At 45.4% G+C, this 16,390-nt stretch overlaps 1 protein-coding gene across 2 annotated transcripts in view; it reads right to left on the bottom strand.

The window, feature by feature from the left end:
• Positions 1–2,450: 2,450 nt before the first annotated feature.
• The window catches only part of Ak4 (adenylate kinase 4), a 48,034-nt gene continuing 34,094 nt past the window's right edge, over positions 2,451–16,390 (bottom strand). For both annotated transcript variants that reach the window (XM_052176845.1, XM_052176846.1), the window contains 3 exons: positions 8,598–8,770; positions 6,428–6,546; positions 2,451–5,918 (listed from right to left, as the gene is read on the bottom strand). In XM_052176845.1, coding sequence (XP_052032805.1) covers positions 5,804–5,918; positions 6,428–6,546; positions 8,598–8,770 — 407 coding nt within the window. In that variant the 3' untranslated portion in view covers positions 2,451–5,803. The remainder of the gene's footprint in view (positions 5,919–6,427; positions 6,547–8,597; positions 8,771–16,390) is intronic.

Below are 16,390 nucleotides of genomic sequence, written 5' to 3'. Positions count from 1 at the left end.
CTCAAGTCTGGCGATGGTTGCAGCCTATTACTGGGATGCTCATAGGTTCATGGCTTAAAATTAGTATGAAACACGGTGTGTTATGGGAGGCTGAATCAAGACCATTGCTACAGAGGTCAAAGCCAGCCTGCATCAGAGTGAAGTAGGGTAGTTATACCCAGTTGAACCCTAGTGGGGCAAACCAGTGTTTGAAGTATACCATGCTCTCTGGCATGCATATTACTGAGAATTCTAACGTCTGCCACCATTTTTTTGATTGTCTTCCATCTGTAACATACAAATCCTAATCCTGATCTCAGACTGGTCTAGTCACCAAGATGACCCTCATCCCTTCATCTTGCCTCTCTTACTTAAAATTGGCCCACAAGGTTCTGTTGCTTGGCCAATGCAATGTTAAAATTTTTGAACTGTTAAATATACACCAAGTACAGGTTTATCTGAGGAAGTGGGTGATGGGGCCTGTCTCAGTCAGGGTTTCTATTTCTGCACAAACATCATGACCAAGAAACAAGTTGGGAAGGAAAGAGTTTATTCAGCTTACACTTCCATGTTGCTGTTCTTCACCAAAGGAAGTCAGGACTGGAACTCAAGCAGGTCTGGAAGCAGGAGCTGATGCAGAGGCCATGGAGGGGATGTTTCTCACTGGCTTGCTTCCTCTGCCTTGCTCAGCTTGCTCTCTTATAGAACCCAAGACTACCAGCCCAGGGATGGCACCACCCACAATGGGCCCTCCCACTCCTGATCACTAATTGAGAAAATGCCTTATAGCTGGATCTCATGGAGGCATTTCCTCAACTGAAGCTCCTTTCTTTGTGATAACTCCAGCTGTGTCAAGAAGACACACAAAACCAGCCAGTACAGGGCCACAACAGGCCACATTATGCTAGTGGTGGCGATAGGCTAGGAGCGGGGTGGCTCACTCCTTTGCCACACAGCATCATTCCATTTTGCCTCAAGCATACAGTCATTTTCTCGTCTTATCCTCACTTCTCCACTGAAGCATGTACTCTTTCCCCCTATTATAGTCTAACCATCCCTAACTGAACGCCTTAGCTCACATAGGTGGCAGGGTGACTTATTGTCATGTAAATTTGATATAACTTCTGGCAGTCTATACTGTCTCCCACCAGTAAAATCCAAGGTCTTTCCCATTCCACCTCTCCTGTCCCCCAGGCTCCACGCTGCCGGTCATGCACACTCAAACCTCCCTGCACACCCTACTGCATCTGCCTGGATTCCTTCTAGCAAAACTTAGCTCAGATATCAATCCTTCCTTGGCCTCTCCTCAGCTATGAATTAGTTACTGCTATTCTTTCTCTCAGTGAATGGATTAGTTCTAATAGTTCTTATCACACACATCTTCTCCAGACATCAAGGGCAAAACTCTTATTTACTTTTGTATATTTGGAACATAATGAAGTTTGATAAATCAATAACTGGATGACAAGCCACACTCTTCAGCTCAGCTCTCTTAGCCCACATAGGTTATGCCACCTTGTAATGACAGACTAACCCAGAGCCAGCGAGATAGTTCAGCAGGCAAAAGCGCTTGCCATCAAACCTGATGACCCAAGTTTAACCCTGGGACCTACATGGGAAGAGAACTGACTCCCAGTTCTTCCTCTGATACAGGTACAACACAAATATTTTGAAAGCTAAATTAAACTTAGGTCTCCATGGCTTTTAAAAACCAATTTTATTTTCAGATACTACTTGTCCATTGTGGACTGGGTGCATGCCTGCTCTACGTTTTCGCCTTAAGAGCCCCATAGCATTGTCCATATCACTATAAGACCTTTGACTCTTCTTCCGGGATCAGCTCTAAAGTGGCACAATTTGTCTACTCATTTTAATGCCCGCAGCAAGGCAATGCCCAAGTATGTAGAAGACCAGAGAGCAGGGATGTAAACTTCTCATGATAAGGGAGTGCAAGGGTCTGGACCACATGACAACCTACCACAGAGCCATCCTATTCAGGGCCATGTAACAACCTACCACAGAGCCGTCCTATACAGACAGACATTCCCATCCTTCCTGGAGACATGAGTTTGAACTTGCTTACAGCTGGCTTTAGCTACTGGAAGGCCCCCCAGATGAGGAGACCATATGAGGGGTGAAAAAGGCCAGGGCTGTGCCTTTCCACAGGTATTTCTTTCACAGCCCCAGTTCAACAGAAAAACTTGCAAAGGGCTCCAGCTTTAACAGGTGAAGGATGGGGCAGAAAACACAAGGGCACGTGAACATAGCAACGATACAGCAGGAAAACAAACAGAACCAGAAGCATGTTTGCTTTGCCCTCATTACTTTGTACAGGTTACATTGTTTGCCTCATTTTGCAAATTATAGACAACTGTGGATAACAAAAGAATTACCGAGTGGTACAAATGAGAGAACCTGGGACGCTTTACAGGGTATAAACAGCAACACAAAGAATACATGAAGTCGTCACATATTAAGCAGAAAAACGTTTTATTTCTATCAAATTCAATACAAATCAATCTTCAAGCAAGATAACAAAACAAAAAAAAAATCAATTAATACAATGAATAGTTAGGCTAGCATATACAGAACAGACTCTGAATTAAGCACATACGCCAAAATCAAGAACGACAACTGTCACTGAAGAAAAACTGATGTGTCAGCTCCCGGGAAATTAAACCAACATTGGGTTAAAGACTGCCTTGAACTTGGGGGATCACAGTGAAATGCCATTATAGTTCAACATAGTCCCCCAGAGATCTGTCTAGCTCATAAACAAAATTCACAAATTCAGTAGTACAAGTTCTCAGAAAATTAGAGAAGCCTTGAGCTCTACCATTTCTTGAGGTTCACACAAAGCCCGGGGTTTTCCATTTTTCTTCCCTTTTCCTGAAGCCCAGAGAGAAGGTGCAATACCCTTGCAAAGGTTTTAAACAAGAGCCTTTTATTGAAAGACACTGTGTTTGCTACAATTGTCTGCCACTAGAGGGAGTCTATAACGTCCTGGGCAATGGCTCGCTTAGCCTGTCTCCCTCACACCCAGTCACATACGGAATGGTCAAACCAAGGCGTGCCCTGAGGCAGTTGTTGGCATTTATTCTGGCAAGAATTGTGCAGTTTGCCACACCAAAAATAAGGGTAACATTCATGGTTAGTTTCAATGCCTCCATAGATGCCAGCTTTCCTTCATATGGCTTCATGGCTTCCTGACACCTAGACGTGAGGCAGATTAGCATGGCCAAACCCAGCCTTGTATTTGGCAACTCCTTTTGTTTAGGCTCATGCAGCCACTCCAGTGAGGTCTGCCACTCTGAGCCCACAAGCAAACCTAAGCAGGCTCATGGCGTCAGGTTGTTTAGGTCAAGACAGAGACAGCTAGCATCCTGTAAAAGGCCAAGGGTTTCTGAAGCAGGAAAACTTGGGACTGAGTCATAGTTCTTCTGTTTACTCATATGAAGAGCCTGAGCAAGACTTCATATCCTGAACTCTTGTTTATAGGAAATATTGGTTGTGCCTGGGAAGAGTCACCATAATGCTTATAAAGGTCCTGAGAGTGCACACTTCACTCAGAAGGCCTCCTTCATAGCACCTTTTTGTCATAAATACTAGAGGAATAAACAAAGTCTTTCCCAAGTTCTAAGCAAGAGGATTGTGGGGAGCCACTGAACGAGGAGTCTGTGAACATAAAGTCAGAATCTCAGAGACTACCCAGACTCTTGGCCATGTGTGGCCTGAGAAGGAAAAGATGCCTCACCCAGTCTGCCTTTGTCAAGTCACCTTCAGTATCAATGACCATTTCTACAAAATCATTTAGAAAAGAACAGCCAAGTCTGCTGCAGAAAACACCTTTACACCAACGGACATGAAATCACCCAAGATGTTTTTGCCCCTTGCTGCTCTTCTGACCCTGGTGTCCCAGTGATGGCTACTGTAGTCTATTGAGCTTGAAATGCATAGAGAAACAAGAGTATGCAGGCAAGGACCTGCTCACACCCTACTGCTCTCCCCAGACAGTAGGTGAAGAAACAAGTTTGACGTTTTCCCATCTCTCTTGAATTACCCTGAATCCCTTTAACTCTCTACTTCCCTTGGTTCCTGGGAATAATCTCAGGGTTTCCCACTCCCACGTCTCCTGGGAAGCCTGGGCTCTTATCACCCAATCCCTACCCAAGTGACATCCAAACATAAGCTTCCAAAGTGCTCAGCATCATGACAATGGTCAGTCACGAACCTGCATCATGCAGCTGCACCTCAGAAGCTTACTTCTCTGTATTGAGAACACGAGTGGGGGATGCTCGCCTGCATCTCCACTAAGGCAGCCACAGAACATGCACACAAAAAACAACTGAGAGGAAGCGCAAGAGTCCAGCAGTACAGGAAGGCAGACAGCCATGAGCACAGAACAGACGGCAGTCACTGGACTGGGGATTCACACGACACTTCAGAATGGAATAATGTCTCAATACCACTAAAGTGCTAAGCCCACCCTATACCCTGACCCCAGACAGACCATGAAATGTCACACTAAATCACCACCAGTAATAAAGGACCGCCTCCTGGGGACAGGCAGATACAGGACACCCTTTTAAGGCAGTGGGAAGACATTCCCATGTTCTTCCCAGAGAAGAGTAAGAATTATAACAAGGTAGCCGACAAGTCTGGAATCCCGGAAGGAAAGTCTTAACAAATGCTTTCTTGACACATAATGACTGATAAAATAATAGTACTTCATTTCTGAACTTTATGGCCACCTATAGACTGTATCTTTGGAATAGGAAGAAAACAAAAGGAGTCTGCATTCCCAAACCGGTCAAGCTGTCTTCCTCAGTGCAGGCGCTATGTGTATCTAGTGCAAGGTGCTCCAAGCCCTCCGGCTTGCTCCCTTTACTGACCTCTCACCGTCTGGTTAGTCACTCGCAGAAGAAAAACACTGGCAGCGTTAATATTTAGCAGCATGTTCAATATTCATCTTGCCTCGAACCCAACCATCTCATTAGTCCAGTGATTTCCATACAATTACTACTATTTCTATATAGAGGATACAATCACTCACCCCACATTTCCATAAGTAAGCATTTCCCTTGTTTTTTTGAGAACCCTGAAGACTTTGGGGGAATTCTTTTTTAAAACAATAAAAGGTTCAGAGTGGGCTCAAGAGAGAGCAGCTGGTTAGCCAAGTAAGCCTTCTACCTGGATCAGTTCCCAGGAAGAAGGAAAAGACTGAATCCAGTCACCTGCTTCTCAGTTTGTAAAAAGGAATTTAGAGGGGGTAAATGCAGAAGCTATCGTGGTACTGCATAGCCTGAGACGGGTACAAGCCGATGAGAAGATTCAGACAATAGAAACGAGGATGTCTGAGAGCCAGGGAGACACAGTCATGGGGGGAAAGCAACCACTGAGTGCAATTAGCGTCAATTGTCAGAGCGTATGGCAACGGACAAGCCAGGACCACAGCCCTTCAAGTTCTCAGGCATACAGTGCTGTGGTTTACTAGTCTGTGGAAGGTGGGATACACTGGAGGGCCCACCATTGCATGCAAAAAGGCTCTGAGAGCTAGCACACGGCTCAACACTGGTGGAAATCCAGTCTATACTCTTTCCTGTGAAGGGCGTGATGAACCTGCAGAGCCTCTTTTCAAAGGCAGAGGAGGGTTTCCTTCTTCCTGAACTCTTTCTACCTACTAGATTTTCCTCATTACTTCATCACTTAAACTAGAAAAGATGCTGCAAGCTATCTCAGCTGGCTTCTAATTTGGCCAGGGCACCAAGACTACACGCATGACCGAGTGGGCAACCACGTCTTCTTGGCTCTTCCCAGGGCAGACTCAGTATGCTTCTTTGGATTGAATAGGTGTGATCTTGTTGGAGAATAGTGTGTAAACATAAGGCCAGATTCTGTTAGTCTCCGTCCCAGAAAACTGGTGGAGCACTCCGCGGCTCCTAAAAGACAATCCAAATAAACACCATTTAGGTTGCTTAACATCACATCAGGACAGGCAAAGATCCAAGGTCAAAGCAGGGACCATCTCCTAGTCTATTTATAATTGTCCAGCCAGGCCTAGTCTATTTGAATCACTTATTTATACAAACGAATGTAAAAATATCTGAGCCAATTAAATAGGAGAATGAGGGCTGGGGATGCTAAGGGCTGGAGCTGGGAGATGGACACCTGGATAACATTCATGGACCCTCAGTAGCAACTGCTAACCCCACCGGCCAAAGAGAGAAGTCTAGACAATTTTACAGATAACTCGACTTAAGTCCTCATGTTCTAATAGTTCTGGAATAAACACAACAAGTCTTTACCTCCTGGGTACCTCCCACCATTTCATCTACCTTCTGAGAGGTACTGGCCTCTACACTCGGCCTCGGTCCAGCGCTCTTCCATTCTCAGGCTCTGTGTGTGAATATACTGAGACACACACACACACACACACACACACACTCACTTGTACAGTTCGATGACTGGTTTTGCCGCATCCTTGTACCGTCTTAGCCTGGCAGCGACTGCTTCAGGTTTATCATCTTCCTGTTGGACAAGTGGCTCACCAGTGATGTCATCAATCCCCTAAAAATACCAGAAAAGCCAATTAACATGGCCAACTATAACTGGCATTCCCAAAGTCTTTTTTGTTCAACCATGTGGACCAAAGGGAACTCCAACCACATATGCAACAGGCTTTGTTGTGACCTCATGTCCTGAAAAGGCATTAAATCTTAACTATTCACGTCCTTGTAAACACATCCCACAAATGATATTTAGGATTTATTTATTTTATGTGAATTGGTGTTTTGCCTGCATGAGTGTCTGTATGAGGGTGTCAGAACTCCTAGAACTGGAGTTAAGAAAGTTGTGAGCTACCATGTGGGTGCTGGGAATTGAGCCCTGCAAACTGACCTGAGTCCTCCACACCTGTGCTGTGGCACCCACACCTGTGCATATTTGTATATAGAAACAAATAACTGTAATGAAAGGACAACAACAAAACTGGTTCAGTGTCAACTCTGCCAACTTTCAAATTGCTATAGAGTAGTCTCTGAAACTAATGATGTGTCCTAAAGTAAAAATAGGCATGATACTAATATCTAGAACCATCAGAGACAAGCATTCTAATGCCAGCAGAGGCAGAAGCAGGTAGCTCTGTCTCTCTGTGAGTTCAAGGCCAACCTAGTCTACAGAGTTAGTTCCAGGCAAGTCAGGGCTACATAAACAGATTCCCTTTCCCATCCTTTCAATCCTCTAGGAAGCATGGCAGCCTGCGCACAGCACAGTAGCAGCATTAGAACTCCGCTCCCAGCTCGGCTCTCTGGGGAAAGCTGCAGACGTCAATCTGGCAAAGACAGTCTGGGGAGGAACTGAGGGGCCTCAGATGGACCCCTAAAGCTGACCATGATACACAGAAATCCTGCTGCAGCTGGGAGCTTTGGGATTCACGTTGACGATGCGTAATGATACACACCATCATCACAGGCCTTGTGTGGGTGTGACTGGAGAGGAGAGGCCGCGCCTGACTGGAGAGCCACAGTACTTAGCGTTCACCTTGGAGTAGCAGCACTAGGGCAGCAGCTTCATTCTGTCCCGGGAAGACACTGGTGGCTGGGGGAGCAGGCTGTGCCCTTCCACGTGTGATCGTAATTACACGTTCTTTCAGGGGGAGCTGGTCTTTGGAATGTAGCATGCCAGTAAGAAGAGTTTTGTGGGTATTGCAAGAATTGATCGGCTTCTATGAGCTAGACTTCTGCTTTCCTGTCTCTATTTTCTTTTCTTTTCTTTTTTTTTAAGTGTGTACTTTTATTTACTTGATTTATATCTTTTGTTGTTGTTGTTGTTTTGGCTTTTTGTTTGTTTGTTTTTCTTTTTTGGTTTTTCAAGACAGGGTTTCTCTTTGTCACCCTGGCTGTCCTGGAACTCACTCATAATCCCAGACATCTAGAGACCAAGGCTAGAGAACTGTGAGTGTGGGGCAGCCTGGGCACCTGCATGGGGGAGTGGGGTGGAGGTCTACTTCAGTGGTAGGATTCTTAGGAATGTACACAAGGCCCAGGGATTTTGAACCCCATTACTGAAGAGCAGAGAAAACACTGTTCATTCTTTCGTCCAACTCTGTAATCAAAGATCATGCAGGTATTGCCCATTTTAAAGTCTTACAGACGAACACTTGTTTTTATTTGCTTTCTGGCTACTATAACCACTGAAATACCCACTCCTTTTTCACTTGCTTGGGCCATCCTCACAATAGTCGACGGAGCAGAAATGTACACTTTTAGTCCTTTTTAAACTATACATGAACATCTGGCTTTAGAAGGGGTCTTTCCAGCACTCTGAGTTTGAGGACTAATCAGATAGGGGTCTGTCTCAGTCAATTAATCAATCAATCAATCAATCAATCAATCAATAATCACCTATAGCTTAATGAAACAATAAGGAGAGCGCCACTTTTCCCAGGTCACCAGCAGTGCCCTGTCTTGCTAAGCTTTTTAGTCCTGGCTTTCACCACTTTGGTGGCTACTGAATTTGAACTCTTTTCCTATGCTGTTTGGCCAATGCTTTTCTATGCCCCCTACCCCCCACCCCCCCAACCTCATACAGCATCCTGTATCCAGCATGGTATATCTTACCAGCACTTGAGGTGGGTTGAAGTCCAGGTTATAGACCCTCCCGCTAGAAGGGTGAATCCACCGTCGGCTCAGACGGTCTTTAAGTGTCTCAAAAGGAATATTCAAACTGATTACTAGGTCCACATCACAGATTCTGTCCAGGGCTTCTGCCTGCACTAATGTCCTCGGGAATCCTAAGAGGCAAACAAACAGAAAAATCAATTGTTAAGTCCGGGAATAATAAAATCTCTATAGTCCAAAAGGGATTTAACAGGGACTCTGTAACTACCTCTGTAGCCCAGCCTCTTTTATAGCCCAGCTTCGATGCTTGGTCTAAGGAGTCACATGATCAAAACAGACTGTGCTGAACTGAAGAACTGAAGGCAGCCTGTTAGCCAGCCCCTGGTGCTGTCGGGCAAGCTGTACTCTCCTTTTCCTCTTCTGCTCGAGGGAGGGTACAGACTCCTATCTGGTCCCTATAGCTCTTATAGCCTGTTATTTATTCTCTGGTCACCACAAGTAACTATAGGCCTTGAAATCCTGAATTAATAGACGCCTGTACCCACACTTTATGTACCATGCAACCTAAGAACTCTGTATGGTACACTTGAAATATGTCAGGAGAATGGTAGCAAATACCCAGGATTCCATTATTTTGGAGGCTACATTAGGAGAGTTGTAAATTCCAGGCCACCCTGCCTCAAAAAGAAAAAGAAAGTTGGGAAGAATAGAAAAAGGAAGATTAGCCTAAAAGATTTAGGCCTGAGTGAATGTGGTGGCATACACCTTTAATCCCAGCACTGGGAGGCAGAGGTATGTTTGAGCCTAGCCTGGCCTACATAGTCAAGTTCCAGGCCAGTCAGGGCTAAAAGTTAAGTCTGCTTTCAAAAGCAGCTAGTCTTTAGAAACTATCTGGTTGCTGCAAAATTTACAGGTCTGTCCAGTTTTCTAAATGTGGAAAAAATTGACAAGATATAAATCTGGGCTCATATACACTGACATTCATTTTCATAAGGTATGAGGAAGAGACTCGGTCACGGAAGCTGAAGTGGGGTAGGGAGGCCTGGCTTGCCTTTTAGCTCCTGCCCAATTGTTACAGAAACAGTGGTTAGAGATGGCAGACCTTGAACAGCAGTATCGGGATAGGTGTAGCATCCTAAAGCCCTGGACATGTTCTGAGCCTCTGAAGACATCTGAGCTATTGTTGAAGGTCCTGAAGAACAGGCTGCCACTTTGATTATGAGGCTTCAAAAAGTAGGCAGTGCCATTTAACGACTTTCAAAATTTTTAAAAATATGACTCTTAGCCTCAGCTTTAGGCCCAGCTCAAGTCTTAAGGCCTGGATCCCAAGAGTGATAGGTGGTGTATATTCCTCAGGCTGGTCTGAGAAGGCACAAGTCATTCAGATGTAATTCTAGCACCATAGGCTACCAAGAACACTGCCGGGGAAAGTATGGGGAACCTGGCCCTTTAACCGCTGGTGGCACATGTATTTTTGAAATGAACACACTGACAGGAGTACTGTATAAAGATCTTTCAATCAAGAACATCTATACGAATGAGCTACTCGTACAGACTGAAGGGGGTGTTAAAGAAATGTAGGCATTTGGCTTTTCTGATCTATATAGCTGGCACTCATTATCTGTCGATTCAAGTTCCCTTTTAGAGATCTGACTTTGAAACTGAGTAAGATTCAAATTCCTGGAACAATGACTGAAAATTGTTAGGTTATCAGCTCATGAAAAGAACCCCTCATATAAATTCTAGATTAAAATACGATCCATGAAACTCTCTGAATAGACAAACCCATAGCTAAGTAAGAGCAGTCATTTCTGGGGACATGGAGAGAAGCTCAGCAAGAGGGAGGAAGTAAGACTCTGGATTCAAAACTCTGCACTTGCATGTGGACATGCATACACCCACGGGAGGGGGAGACAGGGAAGGAGAAAGGAGGAGAGACAGGAAAGAAGAATCTGACTGAACAGGCTGCTACTCATCACAACGGTGACCCCGGACAGACTGCCAACCCTGCGTGGTACTTATCCCACTAAACCAGACTGCTGACAACCCCTGAGACCTGGGTATTGCCCAGAACAAAGGGAGATGCCATCTGGGCAGGGATGCTGAAAGTAGATTGGATGCACATGCACATTTGGTCAACAGGTGGCAGCATTTACAACTTCTCCACTAATAGGAGATTTACAACTGGGCGAGGAAGTTGACCCTGTAATCAACATTTGGGAGGAGCTGAGACATGAGGACTGCTGTGAATTTTAGGTCAGTGTGGCTACAGAATAAAACCCAGTTTTGGAGATAGTATCGGGGGAGAGGGAGAGAGAATTACTAGCAAATGAATGTTCTAAAGAACAGGGTGGCAGTATGCTAGCTACCTACTGTTTGGTTAAATATCCCAGCAGAGTCAAGGCCACACTCAGCACCCGCCTCTCCCTTCAGCACGGCTTCCCAGCTAACAGGAATTGTCACCCATCCTTCCACGTCCATCACCACATGGCCATTAACCCTATCTAGAAAACATGTTGTCACCTCATTCATTCAAACAGCCTCTAGGTGGAAGCTAAAACTTCTCTGAATCTACCAAACTGCATCACTAACCACAGCACCGACAGGACAGGTCTGCCTCAGATCCTCAAGGATTTCTGAGGTACAGTAAGAAGTAGCTAAATTCCTTCTGGCCCCTGGGACCTGGCGCCTGGTCCTCTGAACCTTCACACGAGTCTGAGGGGGGAACTGGAGTGGAAGGCCTCGGCAACAGCTGCGGGCAGGGCGGAGCAATGGAAGCAGGGTGCATCTGTTTTTCTAATTTGGAGAGCATTCCCAGGGAGGTGCAGTCAGGGTCTACTGCCACGCGCTCAGGAAGAACAGGTCCTCTGCCTAGTGCATGTAGCCATGCAGCTCTGCAAGGCAAAAGTCATGTCTGCCCTAGATGGCACCTCATGAAGAGCCCCTCCCCGCCTATGGTCACTTCTGATCATCTCAACCGTGGGTGTCCAGTTAAAAGATAAGATGTGGCTCCTGGTCATGAGTCACAGGGACCAGCTATGGCTGGAGTAGGCGGCATTCTCCCAGCCTTCCCTAGTGAGGGAGTGCGTGCCAGCTCAGAGTTCTTAGTAGCAAAGGATAAGGAACAACAATGAGTCCTGCATCTCAGAGGCTGTTCTCTGCCCCGTGTGTAACTGTTCCATGTCTCCCTGTGCATGTTTCTAACCTCTGAGTCCATCTCATTCCACCCTAAGACAGCGGGGAAGAATAAACGGCACGCTTGGGAAGAGCTGTGGCCTCGATGTTGCCTTCTGGACCCCGTGCTCTAGAGCCCCTCACCCCTTGCTCACTGCAGTGTCCTGGGATTCCCTAGAACAGTGGCTCTCAACTCTTGGGTCACAGCCCCGTTGGCAGCTGCATATCAGATTCATATTATGATTCATAACAATAGCAAAATAACAGTTAGAAAGTAACAACAAGATAATTTTACGGCTGGGGGCCACCACAGCATGAGGCGTTGTGGTGAAGTGTCACAGCATCAGGAAGGTTGAGACCCACTGCTCTAGAACATGATGTGTATGAAAGATGTGTGTAAGGGGCCCTGCCTGTAAGAGCTTGAGTTAGTAGTGATGAACTGACACATGATCCAGGCTTTCAAAATTCAAAAATTGTGAGCTAGACAGGGTAGCACAAACCTGTTCCAGGACGTAGGAGGTTCCTGGCTCACTTTTTAAAGCAACTTAATCTAAAGGTTACTTTAACAACTTAGGATGGAAAGGGTTATTATTTGGCTTACATGTTCCCACAAGAGTCCATTATTGAGAGAAGTCAGACCAGAGCTCAAGCAGAAACAGAGGCAGGAACCATGGAATGCTGCTTACTGGCTTGCTCCCAGGCCCACATTTAGTTGTCTTTCTTATACTTCCCAGGACTACCTGCCCAAGAACGGGGCTGCCCACAGCAGGCTGGGCCCTCCCCCACATCAATCAACAACCAGGAAGGTGCCCACACAGACACCCCCACAGACCATCACTCAGCTGAGATCCCCTCCTCTCAGGAATGTCTAGGTTTGTGCTGATAACATGCATATAGACACAGAAGGCTCAGGGTTCTATGTGGTGAAGCCAGCCTGGTTATGAGACCTTGTTTCAAAACACAAAAAGACGAAGTCTGCCTCTTCAAAGTGACCTTATCAAATAAAGGAAAATTCTTGGGAGAACGTCTACATTGAGTTCTCCTGAAATCCCAGGAAGGGTTTCTCCAATCTAATCCTTAGTCTTTACGTCTGTTTATTTGCATGAGATATTATTTATATGTCTTGCTGGTGTGCATTTTCGAGCATCACACACATGGCTAGTGCCTACAGAGGCTGTAAGAAGTCTAGGATACCCTGGTGTTACACATGGTTGTGAGCTGTTTTGAGGGTGTGGGATCCTCTGTTCTCAAGCACTGAGCCATCTATCTTGCTCCACTGGTTCTTAAACCACATAAATCCCATACTGTACCTTCCCCTATAAGGGAAGAAGCCCCTTGTGTGGAAGCAGGAGCTACCATCTGCTAAGCCTTATGCAAAGGCTCCTCTAAGAATCCTCTGTTTTCTGTGCACAGACAAATTGGGTAAAACTGGGACCAGTGTATCTCAAGACAAAGGATCCAAAGGATTTCACTACAAGCCCATTCATTTCTGCACTAAGGAAAAATAGCTGGCCAAGCGTCCCATGAGGGCTCAGCCCCTGGCTAAAGGTGAGGTCTTTCTCAAATGGACAAAGTTCATTCAGAAGCTTTTACCATGTGGAGTACTACGGCAAACACTGACAATCCAGCTATGAACACACAGGGTCTGCCTACTGGGGGGGGGGGGAGCGAGGGCACTGAGATCAAGTCTTCAAGTAAACATGGTGCTGTGTGATTCTGACATTAGAAGGAACCAGACATGATGATAGTCCTATAACCCCAGGAGGTAAAAGGTCAGGAGCTTAAAGCCATCCTTGGCTACATTAGGGAATCAAAAGCCAGTCTGGGCTATATTGAGACTGTCTCAAAAAAACTCTAAGAGGAAAAAATGCCCCAGCACAAGTTATATTGATATTAATAACAATAACATATGCCTAGTATTTAACCATGTCTACCAGTAGCCTTGTTAGGAAGTGCATGGCAGGACACAGGAGATGCAGAGACCCACTGAATGTCTAGAACAAGCCTGATTTTTTTTTTTTTTAAATGTTAGCATACAGACCTGCATCAGCTACTGGGAAGGTAGGTTAGTGGAGGCTGGCCTAGGCAAATAAGTGCCGGGGGATAGACCTTGTGGTTGAGCACTTTCCCAACATCACAAGGACTGACTGTGACAGAGCACTCCTGAAATACCAGCACTCAAGAAGTAAGAACCAGGCTTAGGAGTCAAGGCCAGTCTCTACTGTATAGGGAATCAGATGCCATCTAAGACACAGGAGGACCTATCTCAAGGGGGAGGGGATCCAGATCAGGGATCAAAATGTGTCTTTATGTCCCCGATGACTGCAACTCACCAATTACTGCTATTTAGAAATCCATTAGCTGCTCTCGATGAAACTAGACACCTGTGAAGCTCTGTACTTTCCCTCAACACACTATTTAAATGGAAATAAAATTATTTCTCAAGAATATCAAGATATTTAGTGACCCTGTTAAAAAGTAGAATCTTGGGGACCAAAGAGATGGTTCCACAGTTGAGAGCACTTGATGTTCTTCCCAAGAAGATCAGAGCTCAGTTCCTAGTGCCCACATCGGATGGCACACAACCACCTGCACCTCCAGCCCTCGGGGACCCACAGCCCTCTGCTGACCTCCTCAAGTACATGCTCACAGACATACGGTTACGAAATAAATTTAAAAACTTAAAAAGTAGAATAGAATCAAACAGGACTTGGCTGATCACATCTTTAGTCTCAACACTCAGAAAGCAAGGGCAAGCAGATAAAAGTTCGAGGCCAGCCTGGTCTACAGACTAAGTTCCAGGCCAGCCAGGGCTACACAGAGAAACCCCCCGTCTTGAAAAAATACCCCCACCCCCCAAAATGTGATTGATTTTAATACACAAACTGAAAGATTTACCCATCTGGGGATAATATCATGGCTAACTGGTTATAAAAATAACCATGGGGCAGGCAACCAAACCCCAAAAGCATTATCTGATCATTGTGATTTGCATGCGAAAGGTTCCCCAGCGATTCAAGTGTTTGAATACTTGGTCCCCAACTGGCAGCTTTTAGGAGGTGGAGCCTTGCAGGAGTTAGCCTGTCACCAGGGGACAGACTTTGAGCCTCATAGCTGGCTCCTCCCCTTCCCTCACCTATTCCTTCCCCACCAGGCCACGCCTTCCTCACCATGGTGAGCTCTATGGATTTGGAACTGAAAGCTAAAAGGAACCCTTTCATCCTTAAGTTGCTATTGATCGGGGCATTTTATCACAGCAACCGAAAGCAAATACCAGACCCCTCAGGAAAACCAAGCACACAGCAGACACCTCTATCAAGTTCTACATGGTAAGTACAAAAAAAGAAATATACATATTCACATATATGTATATATTCTTATATATATGTGTGTGTATGTATCAAAACAGAGAAAAAAATGTCAAAAAATAAAGTGACCTAAACTTTAAAGATATGGTTTCACCATGTATCCCTGGATGGCCTGGAACTTGCCATATGACCTCACATGTTCTTTAGTCATGTTCATTTAAGTGCCACCGCTCAAATTCTTCACATTAGGGACAGAGAAACTGCCAAACAATTCGCACTGTATCAGACAGAGTCTCTAGGACTGTGACAGAGGCTATTCTAACATAAGCCCATTTATCTCCCCAACAAGGATGTCACCTCATCTAACAAAGTTGGCATTTTCAACCCCTGCTATATCAGAGAGCTTAAGTGTACTTCTAACTCTTGTGTGTGGGCACATATGTTCTTGTATGTTCACACACATGTGCTATAGCACTTGTAGAGGTTAAAGGGCAACTTTTCAGGATCAGCTCTCTGTCCATTGGGGGTTCCAGGGATTACACTGAAGTCATCAAGGTCTGAGTGGCAAGCACTTCACCAATGGAACCATCTCTGCCCTAATCCCTCCTAAACCCATTTTCTTTCTCCTTCACGGTCAGTCAAGTACAGAATCAGCTACATACTGATTTCATATACTTTAGAAACATGCAGAACCGTCTTATGGAACACATGGAAGCACTCATACACTCTGAGAGTGAGGCTGTTTTCTATTTTACCCTACAGCAACTCCTCAGTCACCGAAATTGATCTATCAAGCACCCAGAATCACACATAATCACAAGGGCAACAGGGAAAGCTCTGGACATTCCCTACAAGGTATGATGAAACAGTGTATTGTTCATTCCCAGGAGACATCTGCTGCCCAGTGTGGAACAGCACTCCTCAGAGGTCAGCCTGGAAAAGGAAATTAGAAAATGCACAGGGGACAATGTCAGAGCCAGTCTAATCCTGTGAAAACAACCCTGCAAATGCACTGTGAAACCCTCAGCCCAAGGACCCCTGGTCCGGTGTCTGGACATGCATCTTCTTCCAAGGGCTAGGCAGGTGGGCAGGCACACGAGGATGCCTCTGGTTTGAGATCACGCTCCACGAAAACAGGCATGCAAGGCTAGACTGCAAATTCAAATAGCCTGACTTTGGCAGGAAAGCGAGTATATACAAATATATAGAAATCTCTTCAGAAAGATCCAGTGAGCTTGTACTGTTCATAGTGCAATACAACCCGCTTAATACAATTCCAGCTTCTTAAAATGTGAGTTTCAACCCATATGT

Source organism: Apodemus sylvaticus, chromosome 3 (assembly GCF_947179515.1).
Source record: "Apodemus sylvaticus chromosome 3, mApoSyl1.1, whole genome shotgun sequence".
Taxonomy (NCBI): Eukaryota; Metazoa; Chordata; class Mammalia; order Rodentia; family Muridae; genus Apodemus; species Apodemus sylvaticus.
This window is presented reverse-complemented; position numbering and strand designations above follow the sequence as displayed.